The sequence below is a fragment of the Notolepis coatsorum genome (genome assembly GCF_963971535.1).
Source record: "Notolepis coatsorum genome assembly, chromosome: 6".
Lineage (NCBI taxonomy): Eukaryota > Metazoa > Chordata > Actinopteri > Aulopiformes > Paralepididae > Notolepis > Notolepis coatsorum.
Window position 1 is genome coordinate 110,788,929 of NC_140170.1, and position 15,792 is coordinate 110,804,720.

The following is a 15,792-nucleotide window of genomic DNA, read 5'->3' on the forward strand; positions in this document are numbered from 1 at the left end:
GAGGCAGTTGTTTGGGTGGCTGTAGTCTTTGATAATTCTCTTAGCCTTACCCATGCACCGCTTGTTGTAAATGTTCTGGAGAGTGGGAAGCCCTCCTCCAATTGTGCGTTCGGCTGAACGGGCCACTCTCTGTAGTCTGCTACGGTCTTGTGCGGTGCTATTCCCAAACCAGGAGGTGATATTGCCAGTCAGGATGCTCTCTATTGTGCTTGAGTAGAAGTTCTTAAGGATCTTCTGACTGACTTGGAACTTCCTTAGGCGCCTGAGAAAGTAGGCATTGCCGTGCCTTCGTCACAACACTGTCAATGTGTGTGGTTTTGATTGAAAAGTGTATTAACAGATTGCAGAATGGGTACAGTACAGCTCAATACATACAATTGTTAAGAGGATGCAGACCTGAGAGACTTTCGTCTTGTTTCCATCAGGGTCCTCCATTTTCAATTCATCATATGACGCACACGACATACAGATAGACAGTACTGCTACATCTATACATTTATGACATGCCAGATTTTCAAATACAGTACTGTTTGTGATACTAAAAAAAATCCAGAAAAAGAGTGTATATACATTTGACATAGAAACTGCATTTTTTTTTTAAACAGTTTATTCCATTTTTATTGCTCAATTCCGCGATTCCGTGATCGCGGATTTCATATGGCTCTATCAGACAGTCAGCCAAGACAGTCAGCCAAGACAGTCAGCCAGTCTATCAGAGTGAGTGCTCAGTCGATTGTTCCCGCTGATCATACCTGCTGAGTGCTCACTGCTCAGCTCGTGTGAGTGACGTCATCACACGCCTTGGATAATTTAGGAGTGAAATGCGAATGCAAGGCTTGAAAGCACTACTCGCAAGCCCGCCCCCAGATAATATTTACCAATCGCAACGGCCAATTAAAGGGGCAATTCGCGATCATCTCGTCGCAGTGTACAGCCCTGCCTATGTTGAGCGTGATGGATGAGGAGGTGCAGTTGCCTGCTCTTACCACCTGGGGTCTACCCGTCAGGAAGTCTAAGACCAACTGGCAGAGGTCATAGTTCAAGCCCAGGTCCCTGAGCTTGGCTATGAGTTTGGAGGGGACTATGGTATTGAATGCTGAGCTGTAGTCTATGAACAGCATTCTCGCATAGTTCCCCTGCCTCTTGTCCAGGTGTGATGCTGCTGTGTGCAGCACATGGGCTATGGCGTCCTCCGTGGACCTGTTGGGGCGATATGCAAATTGCAGGGGGTCCAGGTTGATGGGGAGGGAAGAACAGATGTAGCCCTTCACTAGCTTCTCAAAGCACTTCATGGCTATGGAGGTGAGAGCTACAGGGCGGTAGTCGTTGATGCAAGCGGGTGTAGTTTTTTTTTTTTTTGGTACAGGGATAATGGTGGACTTCTTCAGACAGGTGGGGATGACAGCCTGTTCTAAGGACGGGTTAAATATGTCAGTGAATACCGGGGCCAGTTTGTCGGCACAGACTTTTAGGACGCGGCCGGGGATGCCGTCCGGTCCTGCTGCCTTCCTGATATTCACTTTCTTAAAGGTCCTCCTCACCTCATGTTCTGTTATCGTGAACACTGAATCTCTATCAGCAGCGCCCCCCCCCCCCCCCCCCCCCTCCATTGCAGTGGTTTGTAGGCTGGTGTTGTTATTCACAGCCTCAAACCCCGCATAGAAGGTATTGATCATTTGCTAAGGAGATGTCACTGTTCAGTTTGAGGGAGGTGCCTTTGTAATCTCTCATCGTTCTGAGGCCCTGCCACATACCTCCAAGTCAGCCTGTTCAAACTGAAGTTCAACTTTATCCCTTTACGCCTTGCTTAAATTGTGATGAAACAAAGGAGAATATGAATTATGATTCGTCTTTGCATCTTTGACAGTGAATAACACCATGCTAAAAATGACCAGACATGAAACACTGCCACTGATCTCGTTCAGTACCTTCTTGAGATCACGTGTACAAAAAATCTAAGGAAATTAATAAAGGGAAGATTATTAAACGGAAGGTTTTGTAGGTGCAGTACTGAATACCCCCATCCGGACCGATGCAATTTGAAATATTATATATAAATAATATATAATATATATTGTATTATATTATATATATATAAATTACCTATTATAGCCAATTCGCACATTTATGGATTGTGCCAAAGCTTATCTTTCAAATGCCCGAGTTCAATTTGGATTCAGTATCACCAGGCGTGCATAAGAACGGATAATGAAATCTACTGTATAGACAGGTTTATTATTCTGGCCAGAGTGCCGCCTTTTTTTAAACTAATTTCAAATCTGATTGCTACATGCTAAAAATAGGGAAGAGAAACTAACTGTGCTCCAATATGTCAATAACGTTAAGTTTTGTAGTTTATTATCCAGAGTAATAAGAGATATTATTCATACAGAAGTAATTTGCTTGAAGCCCCATATAGGCCTTTGGGAAGTGTCGTTCTGAAAAAATCCAACGCTCATAGAAAGCTCTCGATGTCCTCTTCAAAATGGCTTTAAAAAAAACGACAATTCCCATCTGGCTGACTTTCGCGATCAAAACGGCACAAACGAATACTAAAATCACACTAACACTTTAACCTATTTAGTACCGTGGCTTAGCAAAAAAATGTGGACGCACCGGATAAAAGCACTAATTTTTCCCCACGTGTTCTCCATCATCATAGCTTTCATTTTGGGGTAGGGGCCACATCATCATGATGGATTTCAAGATGGCCTTCATGTAAAATCAAGGTTCTGCCAATATCTTGGTCCTAGCGTGCTCAATATTTGAGCGAACACAAAGGTATTGGTATCCCTGTAAACTAGAGAAGCTAAGCTTTCCATTGGTACCATTTTCATTAAGCCCAACTGTTGGGAAGGGGGTTTTAATGGGCAATGATTCAAAATGATGTAAAATTTGCCTAGAAAAAACTGCCATGCTCATCTTCCAAAAGGTCCTTTGGCCGTTCACATGAATATATCTGAGTGAACATGGTTTTATAGGTACCCACAAGCCTCTTCTTTCCAGACACTTTGTCCAACTTGCATGCTATTTGGGGCAATAATCAAGCAGGTTTGGGCATGTGGTACAAATGTGTCAACATTCTAACAAACTGCCAAACATTTTAATGTTGGGTTAGGGTTTGTTGTTAGAATGTTGAACATAGAAGATCAATTTTGTCAAACTATACATCTTCTGGGTCAATAAATGTGTTAATGCTATAAATGTCACCAGATGAGTATTTGTACCATTCTAACGGCACGGTGGTGTAGTGATTAACACTGTCGCCTCACAGCAAGAAGGTCCAGGGTTCGATTCCCGCTTGGGGACCAGGTTTCCATGATGCCAGGTACTCAGGTGGGGTATCTCCCAGGCCTTTCTGTGTAGAATTTGCATGTTCTCCCCGTGCTTGCAAGGGTTTCCCCCCCGATAAGATAAACCCAATGGAAAAACATGCACAACGGATCGCTAACGCTGTGGCGTCCTTGACGAAGATGGACAGGAGCACTTGGATTGGTCCCCGGGGCGCGGCTCACGTTGACTATGGATGGGTACTGAATTCGGTACTTTTGAGGTACCGAACCGAAACACGTCGTCGAATCAAGTGAGAAACCAATTTTTTTAATTTTTTTTTTAATTTTAACTTTTCTTTTTTTCATGTCAACGTTCACACGCACAATATATGCTTACCTAGGATTTGACTTGATTCAACAACAATTAAAGTTATGGGGGTGGGAGGCGGCACAGCGACATGGGAACTTCAATAAATTACATTTATTATTATTATCATAACTCTTTAGCACTTATAGGCGTATTTAACTTATGGAGTGTGGAACTAAGTGTGTGTGGGAATGATGTTGCGTATGACCAATGAGCGTAGGTGTGTGCAAGAGTCAAGTCAAGAGTTTTATTTGTCACGGCATAGAAATGCGGGTGGTCTTGCCCGCAACGATGTGCATAATACAATAGTAATAACATATAATAGAATCCAATAGAACGACTGTGCAATAAAACAAGTAAACAGAGTAGGGCATATCGGTATATGTACATAAGTTATTTACAGAGCATGGTAGGACATGCTAGGTCCTGTGGTAGTGCAATACACTGTTAGCTACGGATGAGGCACTGGGTCTTTATGTACATGCTATATTATACAATCTCTAGTTATACTATACTATTCTTAAAGTGACCTTTCCTTAGTGGCCATAAGTGTGGGCGTGTGCAGCATGAGTGTGCTTGCTCATGTTAAAGTGGCTGCTAGTGTGTGAGCGTGTACAGTATGTGTGCTTGTGTGTGGAGAGTTCAGTGTTCAAGGCTCTGATGGCCTGGGGGAAGAAGCTGAGCCGAAGTCTCTGTCCTAGTAGCTAGTGTTCGCAGGTGTCTGCCTGACCTCAGCAGCATGAACAGTAGGGGTGGGACGATACATCGATCTATTATCAATAATCAAATGGGATCGATGCAACGTAAAAAGATCGATTCATATTGCGATACTCTTATTTTGAAAATCCCGCGAGTCATATCCGCCCAGTATTGTGAAACTCTGTGTAGACATTACAGCAGTGTTTGCGTCTGCTGTAAAGCACTACAGAGGGTCTATTTTGCGAGCCGATATAAGTCTGCAGTTTTTTCCCCGCAACGGGTCAAATACATCCAACATGCGTTGCATCGTCGCCATTCCTTTATGCCCAGGTCGTGTTAAATACCTAAACTAACGTCACGTTGGCTGCTTAAAGTGGAGATGAAGCGGTGAACAATGTGATCCTAGTTTGCTTGTTGTGTACCTTGTGTAAGACGGGGTTCTATAATCAAATGTGAAATCTATCTTATTTGTCTGAAAAATCAAATATAATATCCCTGTTTTCAACATGGGCGCCGCCATTTTGTTGCTGACGTCATGGGGCTTGTTTGGTGTATACACTGCTGGTTAGCTGCCTATAGTGAATGGGTCAGTCAGTAAATAAAATGTTGCCTACAAAACAACGGGACCGCGGTGGTTCTGTTTGTATTGCTCCTGGCTGTTCAAACTAATTTTACCATGTGAGAGAGATGAAAGTTGGTTAATTTCCACAAACTACCAGTGAAAAAAAGTGTTGTTGGCTCAGGCTGGCTGCACTCAGGCGGCGCGACCAGCCTGTTGGACAGGGAAGGAGGATCTGCAGCTGAAGCCGGACGCGGTTCCCTCAGTCTTCGACAGACAGACCGGCCCAGGCAGTTCAGCGTCGCGGAGCATTCAGCCTGCTGGCTACCTAGATCCACTTCAACCAGCCGAGCGTCGGGAGCTCCAGCAGCTTGTCGATGTACTAATAGCCTGGAGCCAGCTACCGTTAGCTTGCCGAGGCTCCAGCACACCGACAAGCTGTGTAGCCAGCTACCGTTAGCTTGCCGAGGCTCCAGCACACCGACAAGCTGTGTAGCCAGCTACCGTTAGCTTGCCGAGGCTATTAGCACACCGACAAGCTGTGTAGCCAGCTACCGTTAGCTTGCCGAGGCTATTGGCACACCGACAAGCTGTGTAGCCAGCTACCGTTAGCTTGCCGAGGCTATTAGCACACCGACAAGCTGTGTAGCCAGCAGGCTGAATGCTCCGCGACGCTGGTTGAAGTGGATCTAGGTAGCCAGCAGGCTGAATGCTCCGCGACGCTGAACTGCCTGGGCCGGTCTGTCTGTCGAAGACTGAGGGAACCGCGTCCGGCTTCAGCTGATTAGTGGTCTTCTGGACAAACATCCCACCCCAACAACTTAATCCGAGGCAATGAAGTGTTCGCTGCAGATCCTCCTTCCCTGTCCAACAGGCTGGTCGCGCCGCCTGAGTGCAGCCAGCCTGAGCCAACGTGCCAACAACACTGTTTATTTCACTGGTAGTTTGTGGAAATTAACCAACTTTCCTCTCTCTCACATGGTAAAATTAGTTTGAACAGCCAGGAGCAATACAAACAGAACCACCGCGGTCCCGTTGTTTTGTAGGCAACATTTTATTTACTGACTGACCCATTCACTATAGGCAGCTAACCAGCAGTGTATACACCAAACAAGCCCCATGACGTCAGCAACAAAATGGCCGCGCCCATAATGATAAATGCTTCAGAAATGCACACAACAAATCGTTTTTTCTTAGAAACTGCTTATTTTTATAACGTGATTTCTTCTGTGGCTTATCTAAATACTAATGTGATGCTATGAATATGTATTTATCGCACTGCTTCATCTCCACTAAGCAGCTAACCGTGAGAGAACAGGAGAGGGGACTTGGGAAGGGGCGGGGGCAGTCTACCTTTCTGTGGGGGACTGGGGGAGGGGCATTCTGTGTGTGTGTTACTGAGGATGGACAGATAATGTTTATATTTAAACATGAATACATAATAAATGTATTCATGATCATCATGCAACATAAAACAATTGTAGGAAGTTTAGGAGATGAAGGGGTTTTAGCTTGCGTGTTGTGAGTTCCAAAACATTTTACTTAAAGTTTAAAGCTCAATATATAAAAAGTGAACAGGAGGTCTATTTGTATTAAAAACAATAGATTGTTTTTCATTTAAATATCTGGAAGAGCTCAAAAATAAAAACGGAAACAAAAGACTATTGGCAAATATTGTATCGTTGTCCAAAGAATCGATATTGTATCGTGATGAACTGGTGATTCCCACCCCTAATGAACAGGCTGTTGTTGGGGTGGTGAGGGTCTTTCATTATTCTGCAGGCTCTGGATTTGCACCTCTTGTTGTATAGAACCTGCAGGGGTGGTAGTGCAATACCCGTGGTATGCTCGGCTGAGTGCACCACTCTGTAGGGCCTTCTTGTCCTGTGCCGTGCTGTTTCCATACCAGGCAGTGATGTTTCAAGTCAAGATGCTCTCTACAGCTCCGGAGTAGAAGGACTGGAGTATCTTCCCAGATACTCTGAACTTCCTTAACTGTCTCAGGTGGTAGAGGCGCTGCTTCGCCTTTTTTTTTACGACTTGAGTATGTGTGTTGTCATGTCAGATCCTCTGAGATGTGGACCCCCAGGTACTTAAAGCTGCTCACCCTGTCCACGGTAGCCCCGTTTATCCTCAGTGGTGTCTCCTGCTGTCCTCTCCTATAATCCAGTGTGTGCGTGTGCAAGAGTCCAGAGGTAGGAAGGCTGGGGTCTGTGAAGCACAAGGGAGTGGTCCAAGGAAAGTTGTTTGGAACATGAGGCTCGAGAGGCGTCACTGGGGAGCGAGAGGAAACATGAGTGTCTTGTCATAGAGGATGATGGTAAAGCGCTCCAGAAGGTCAAAGTGCTGGGCTTCTATGGTCACAGGAGTAAATGGATTTTCTGCCAGGAAGTTGAAGGCCTCTGTGACTTGAGGGTAAGCGTTCCAAGCCACCCATGCAGACTTCTTCCCCTTCCGGCAAAATGTTGAAGTTGTGTCACAGCTAGGGATGGGTACGAAATTCGGTACTTTTAAAGGTACTTACCGAAACACGTCGGTATCGATTCACGTGAGATATATATATTTTTTTTTATTTTCATGTCAACGTTTACACGCACAATATACGCTTACCTAGGATTTGACTTGATTCAACAACAAAGCAGCCGAAAACTGTCAAATGTAGTTATTTGAAGTTTGGATTTTTTTTTTCAACTGAGGTAGGTAGATTACATTTTTAGAGACTAAAGTACTGAAAAAAATGTATCGGTTCAAATGTGAACGGTACCCATCCCTAGTCACAGCCAGTCTATGAGTGGAAGATGGGAAGTGCTGTGGACTTGTCTTTCCCAAGAGCATGGCATTGATATGGAGATGCATGTAGTTATTCCCAGTGCCAAAAGTGACCCAGATGTCTGCAGATGGATACTTCCTCAGTAGGGCATGAAACTTTCCGATCAGTATCGCAACATCTGTATCCACGGTGCGTATCTGACAGGTAGAACAGCCATGCTCCAGGGCATCAAGCAGGTGGATCAGCATCCTGGTGTCGGCCTCTTCATGGTTGCATGGTGGCATAGTGTCTGTGCCACTGCTGACCACTCTGGAGCTGGATGTAATGACTGCCAGCTTAGCCTCTGGCCAGGCAGTGGATGCAACCTTCTCACTGAGTAGGGTCGAAGAGTTCCTGCTTATTCACAGGGTCATGCAGGAAATCTGGCCAATTCACTGGCAGCTTGTTTTGACCAGCAACTTTCCTTCTTGTGCCTTTTCCTTGCTTCACCCTTGTGGAGTCCTTTATGCTGCTGGTGATGTATGTGTCCCATCAACTCTTTTGGAGGACTTCAGGTGTTTCAGGATGTGGGGAACAAAGACACAGCTGGCATACTCATCATCATCAGCAGCACCGTCCAGCACATGGAGGTTTAGGTTGTGTTGTTGGTGTCAGGACATTGAGCAGATATGACTTTTTCCCCAGCCGTAGCTTTCCTCTTGTCAGATGGAGAGGGAGGGTATGGGTGGTTCTCGTGTCTAACGAACGTGCTCATGTCCCCCTGTCTGTGTTGCGTGGCTATATATAACTGTGAAAAGAGTGCCACATCACTTTTAACATAGACATCTGCCCTGCCTGTTTGGTCTTGGTTTTGGGAGTTGGGCATCTGAACAGAGGCAGTGAGTTTCTTTTGATGGGCTCATGAATGGAGTGAGTGTTCCATGATGACTGTCTGATGGTATTTTCTGTACTGCTCTCTCTGCCCACTGATTCCACAGTGCACTGCGGACTGTTAATCACAGATGTGTAAATCACTTCCGTCATATTTCGTGAGTCCAGCGTTAGAAGCTCAGGTGTATCATCTAAGAATGGATTGCCGATCCTGCTGATGGTGTGAACTAGGGCTGCAACTAACTATTATTTTGGTAGTCGACTAATCAGTCTTATTTTTTCGGTCGACTAATATCAACGATTATTTCTGTCACACCCTCCATCTCTGCTTGGCTCCTTTTCAGGGCTCTAGTGCATGTTTTATCAATGCGTAGTAGTATCACGATACTTTACTGTATCGATACAGGGATGCCAAGTATCTATATTTAATTCATAAAAGAAATTGTATAAGGAAGTTGCATTGTTCATTTCAATACCTGTAATAGTACAGTAGTCCACACACACGCATGTGCATTCAGTTAAGTTGGAATATGACTGTAATACAAACAGTTTGTCGGGTACATGCAACACAGATTACAGTGTTTACATCTGTCTGCTTGAGAAAATACCATGTTCTGCAATAAAAATGATTGAAGTGAGAGAAACTGACTGAACTTTATTTTATTAGATAAAACATGTTGACAAAGTTTTACTTTGCAGTTGAAAAAAGGTAACAAATAAAATTTTATTTAAAAAAGAAAAAGAAAAAAACTTCTCGCAATACTCAGCGTATCGCGATATATTTAGTATCGTGACGCAAGTATCGCTATCGTATCGTGAGGTCTCTGGCGATTCCCACCCCTAGAGTCAGCTGTGCCAGATGATGCAATTCCAGCCTCAGAAAGGGCAGTGGTCCATCCAGATGCCTCCAAGTAGTCCCTATGTCTTCCACATTGCCATTTCAACATGGAGACCCCAGAACATGATTACGCACTTGTCCTCCATGTGTCTGAGGCCAGTTCCACTGAAGAAACTTGGCAAGAGTGTACAGTGGTGCATCCACAGCCATTACTGGGATCTGTCCTGGATTTAGATACTGTGTGGCTTCACGCTGTACATCCATCCCATGCTTGACCAGAGTTATGATAATGATGATAATAATAATGAATGTAATTTATTGAAATTCCCATGTCCAATGCATGATTATGCTGCTGTAGTCTATCAGACCACCCCCAAAACAAACCTACTTCCACTTAACGGAATATACAACAGTTTATGCAGATTTGTGCTCTATTGTGCATATTTGACCCACCACTGTACCCATCATTTAAGTTTAACCTCTAACATGCAGGCAGAAAAGTGGCAATTTTATTTTTGAGGACTGCATACCTTTTTTGCAAACCAAAATACTATGCTTTATACTTATAGCACATGCATAAGCCTGGTCTCTTTTGAAAGATAACATTCTGAAGTGTATGATGCAACAAAGAGATCACTTTTAGTGCTAATGAAATAGAGTAACTGAACTTAAGTTGTATAAAAACTTGTTACTCAAGTTTGTGTAGTAGTCTAGAAGTAGTATTACCCCAGAAGTTTGTATGGCTTAAACTCCCGTGATCTATAGCCTGAAGCTATAAATTGCATAAAGATCCGTTCAGAAATGAGTGATTAGGAGTGATTTTGGTAAACTGTACAAAAGAAAAGCTCAGTTTTCTCAGACTTCAATTCATTCTGCAGTTTTTCTCTTCCTGTTTTCGCTCGTGAGTTTTTCACCTAGATCCCGGTTTCGTACATCCCCAGGTGGGGTATCATTGGAAAGCCACACTCATTGGCTACAACCCTGTCCAATCATTTTCGAGATCGCCAAATCATGGATGGAACCTAGAGCCCTAAGAGTCGGAGTAGTATTTGCACAAGATCATGTACTTTGCGCAAGCCTCATGTCTGTATGTAACTCGAGAACCGCTGAACGGATTGTCACCTGAAAGGGCAATCGACGGCAACAAATGGGGCTTTAATTCGATATATATATTTTATTAACAAAAATGCACACCAGAGCCACTAGAGGTCCCAGAGGTAACTCATCATTAAAATGTTTGGCAGTTGTTAGAATTCGACATTTGTACCACATGCACAAACCTGCTTGATTATTGCCCCAAATAGCATGCAAGTTGGACAAAGTGGGTATTGTCTGCAAAGAAGAGGCTTGTGGGTGAAAATGGTACCACTGGAAAGCTTAGCTTCTCTAGTTTACAGGGATACCAATACCTTGTGTTTGCTCAAATATTGAGCGCGCTAGGACCAAGATATTGGCAGAACCTTGATTTTACATGGCGTCCATCATGATGACGTGGCCCCTACCCCAAAATGAAAGCTATGATGATGGGGAACACATGGGAAAGATTTGGTGCTTTTATCTGGCACGTCCACATCCTTCTCAAATTTTTTCGCTAAGCCACCGGACTAATTGGTAAACTAACGTATTGTTGATAATATACATTATAACTGCTGTTGTGACATGGTTATGCTGTTTATACTTTAATACGTTTGAGAAAAAAAACGATACTTTTGTCTGGATAGGTTGATTTATGACGTGATGTCATTTTACAGCTTAAGTGAAAGATTTCACCTTAACCCTAGCCCCCTCTGTCTTGTACTTTCACCCAGGACACGATGGAGTCTGGAGAACTTTGACATTGGACGCCCCTTAGGGAAGGGTAAATTTGGCAACGTCTACCTGGCGCGGGAGCGTCAGACAATGTTCATCCTGGCTCTGAAGGTCCTCTTCAAGAAGCAGCTGGAAAAGGCTGGGGTGGAGCATCAGCTCAGGAGAGAAGTGGAGATCCAGTCTCACCTCAGGTCAGCAGAGTTCCCAGACTGTCCTGAGCAGAGGGAACACTGGCTTTTACTCTGCACTCCCACTATGCTAAATGGAAACGTGCACTCCAAAATAGGGGTGGGAATATGTCATCACATTTTGATTGTTGGTAATGATTTTCACTCATCCTTGAGTTATTTACACTCGTAGGTGAAAATACACAAATAGGCCTGTTTTTATTTTCGGTTACAGCTTACCGGTAATTTAGTTTAAATCACCCTGGATACTGTGTCCACTGTTTGTCTTCCAAACTGTCTTGGAGCAGCTCCAACATTAACTTCCCCTCCTTGTGCCATCCGTTGAACAAGCTGTGTGGCAAAGTGTTCTATGCACTGTAGCAGACTGTGTACAGACCTGAGATTGATGCAGATATTGTTGTTCATCAAAGAGCTTATTTGCAAAAGAAATGTCAGCAAGTTATGTTTTTAGGTTGGTTTTTCCATTTCCTGCTAGGTGACCAGTACAACTACATATATAAAAACAAGAAAGTGTATATATATAGCGTATATTACATTTAGCAAAACAACTCGTAACATGGATTACTGCGATGCAAGTCCTGTTAACACTTTTTTTTTTTTTCCTCCATTTTCCTCCGATTTTCTCCCATCCCAATGTTAGTCGTATGCCAATTCCCAGTCCCTTCCTGGTCGCTGCGCTTTACCCCCCACAGTCAGATCATTTGGGAGAGTGGAGGCTACCACGTGCTTCCTCCGACACACGTCCAGCCAATCACCGCTTCTTTTCACCTGGCAGCGCGGATTCTCCTTGAGAGGGCGTAGCGTGTGGGAGGACCACACTATCCCCCTCACGTCCAATCCGCGCTTAGCAGGCGCCCCGACCGAACTGTAGTAGTCGCTGTTTACAACGACCCGGACCCACCCCGCCAGCTTCTCCCACCCTCTGATACAGCCAATTGTATCAGTGCAGACGGCCAGCCAAGCTGGTGACAACCCCGGAGCTGTGAGCTGGATTCGAACAGGCGAACCAAGCTCACAGCTCCGGGGCTGGTGACGAACGCAATCTCCGCTCGACCACCTAACCGCCTCCTGTTAACACTTTCAATGCCAACGACGAGATATCTCGTTTGATTGAATACTTTATTTTGACACAATCGTAGGACAAACATTTAAAAGACAAACAATAACAGTGTCAACACGCTGGTCAAAAATGGATAAAACTCAATAAAGCCAAGGCTTGTTTTTTGTGGTCCATACATGGCACAATCTTGCGTCCTCATTTTACTTCTCGGCCAAGTCACCCGAGAGGATCGGATTCATTGCCGAGCCCCAGAACAGCGTTGAATACATATTTCCAGTACCCAGCGTTGGATCAATAAACGCGATCAATATTTGGAATGGCGATCAGGAATTGGAATAATCTTTTTGGAGAACATCTGATCTGAGGTAAGGAATCTATTTGACCAGTCTTGGGATAATCAGAGCTTTTTTCACATATCAACGTGTGCCCTGTGCGTGTGTGCTGATCAGGAAATGAGAGAATTGATTTTTCAGCTTGCTTCTATAGCGTGCATAAGTACACGTATACTATCGATAATCTAGCGTTTATTTGAAAACTATTCATAAATGGGCCGAAAAATGTTTTTTGTGTATTCCAGTAAAGGGCGATTATCACAGCGTTTTTCAAAATCGTATAAAACGGAAATTAACGGATTAAAAAATTTAAAAAAATCTGTTTGCACAATGTTGACTGCAAACAAGTCATTGATAAGCGACGGCCAGATTAGACACATAGCCATAATGTGTTTGCAAATATGAGAGCTCTTTGAAGTGGGTGGTGGCATTCAAGGGAGGTAAGGCGCACCGCATGGCTGGCAATGAAAGTGTTAACTGTAGTGGCTCATTTCCGCTGTGCGGGGTACAGTATGGGTAGACTTGCTGTTCTACCTGTTATCTTTCCAATATACACCTACACTGATGTAAATGGTAAATGGCTGCTTTTTTATATAGTGCTTTTATCCAAAGCGCTTTACAATTTGTTACTCCCATTTTACCCATTCATTCACACACCGACGGTGGAGGCAACCATGCAAGGTGCCAACCTGCTCATCGGGAGCAATTGGGGGTTAAGTGTCTTGCTCAAGGACACATCGACACGCTGCCCGGGAGGAGCAGGAATCGAACCTGGAACCTCCGGATTGCCAGACTACTGCTCTACCTCCCGAGCCACTGTCACCCCAGCTGTACAGAGGATAGTAAAGCACAGCTAGTCTTTATACCCAGCTGTACAGAGGATTAGGGTTGGGCATCGTTTGGATTTGAACGATTCCGATTCTCTATTTCGATTCCTGTTCTAAACTATTCTCGATTCCGATTCTTTCAGGTGCAGGTCAAAACAGGTTGCAGCTTATTTCTCCTGTTTTTTTTTTCATTCTATTCACATTGTCAGTTGACTTGATACAGTTTAATTTGGTTGCTGTACTCTAACTAGGGTATTAATTAACAAAGTAATTTTTTTTCTTAAGAATCTAAATGCAAATATGTTACTTATTGTTCCAGAACCGGAAGTTAGGAACCGGTTCCTATTAGAACCGGTTCTCGGTGCCCAACCTTAGAGGATGGTAAAGCAGAGCTAGTCTTTATACCCATTCATAGAGAAGATGGTAAAGCACATCTAGTCTTTATACCCATTCATCCAGGAATAGTAAAGCACAGCTAGTATAGTCATACAGAGGATATTAAAGCACAGCTAGTCTTTATACCAAGTCATACAGGGGATATTAAACCACAGCTAGTCTTTATACCCATTCATACAGAGATAGTGAAGCATAGCTAGTCTCCTGTAGTCATCCCAGTCCAGACCCCTGTTAAGATTGTTTTGGTCAGTTTGTTTTTCTGACTGATGTGTTTCCGACAGGCACCCCAATATCCTCCGTCTGTATGGCTACTTTCACGACTCTGCTCGAGTCTACCTGATCCTGGAGTATGCACCCAAGGGAGAGCTCTACGGTGAGCTACAGCGCTGTGGTAGCTTCAACGAGGAGAGGAGTGCCTCGGTAAGTCTGCCTCTAACTTCTCACAAACCATAATGCAATTAGTATTTGCCCTGGGCATATTTTTATATCTACTAATTCCCCAACAAATTGTGAAAAGGCGGTGTCTGTTTTAATTGGCTTGTCTTGGTATTTTCTAATATGGCATACTTTGCTGTTACTGTATTGTTGACAACTTGTTGTTCTTGGGAGAGGTCAATGGACCCCCAGGGGCCCTTGTGACAGTCCCAGGGTGTCTGCAGGAAAGTCATTTCACTAAAAACACGATGTACTGGGTAGGGGTGGGACAATACATCGATCCAGATCTATCTATTATCAATAATCAAATGGGATCGACGCAACGTAAAAAGATCGATTCATATTGCGATACTCTTATTTTGAAAATCCCCGCGAGTCATATCCGCCGGCGCCCAGTATTGTGAAACTCCGTGTAGACATTACAGCAGTGTTTGCGTCTGCTGTAAAGCACTCAGAGCGTCTATTTTGCGAGCCGATATAAGTCTGTGCAGTTTTTTCCCCGCAACGGGTCAAATGCATATAACAGGCGTTGCATCGTCGCCATTCCTTTATGCCAACGTCGCGTTAAATATCTAAATGAACGTCGCGTTGGCTGCTTAAAAGCTAAGCAGCTAACCGTGAGAGAGAACAGGAGAGGAGAGAGGGGACTTGGAAGGAGGAGGGGTGGGGGCTGTGGGGGACTGTGTGTGTTAAAGCTCAATATATAAAAACAAAAGTGAACAGGAGGTCTATTTGTATTAAAAACAATAGATTGTTTTTCATTTAAATGTCTGGAAGAGCTCAAAAATAAATACATCAATTGATATTTCCGTAGCCTTTTTTTAGTTGATCTAAATGTGACTGATTGTGTTAAATGGGCACATAATATCGCCTCATATCGATCGCAGGCACCTGAATTGAATCGTATCGTATCGTGGCAAACTTTGTGATATCGGCAAATATCGTATCGTTGTCCAAAGAATCGATATCGTATCGTATCGTGATGAAACTGGTGATTCCCACCCCTAGTACTGGGACAGCCAAAATACTAAGGGCGCTTTCACATATAGTTTTCGTAGACTCAGTGCGGTTCGGGGGGTGAAGTTGCAACATTGTTGCATTCTTCATTTGGTTCGTCTGCATTCACACTGCAATTTGTCAAGCGCACCAAACTTTCTGAACAATGTCACGCGGTCGACAAGGGCGCTCGTCTAATGGACACAATATAGAGTGGAAATGTGTGTGCGCACGTGTGTGTGACTGCGAGGCGGTGCTGGTGATTCCTTCTGATGGGTCATCTTCGAAAGACTCAACGATATGTTTCAGGCTGAATGTGGGTCTTGTGCCAAGTATAACGTCCAGCCAGGTCATAACTGACACTGGCCATCTAT

The 15,792-nt window shown here is 44.0% G+C and overlaps 1 protein-coding gene across 1 annotated transcript in view; it reads left to right on the plus strand.

The window, feature by feature from the left end:
* The window catches only part of aurka (aurora kinase A), a 37,972-nt gene that overhangs the window by 11,206 nt on the left and 10,974 nt on the right, over positions 1-15,792 (plus strand). The window contains exons 5-6 of the mRNA XM_084316116.1: positions 11,184-11,375; positions 14,269-14,407. Of these exons, the coding sequence (XP_084172242.1) occupies positions 11,184-11,375; positions 14,269-14,407 (331 nt within the window). The remainder of the gene's footprint in view (positions 1-11,183; positions 11,376-14,268; positions 14,408-15,792) is intronic.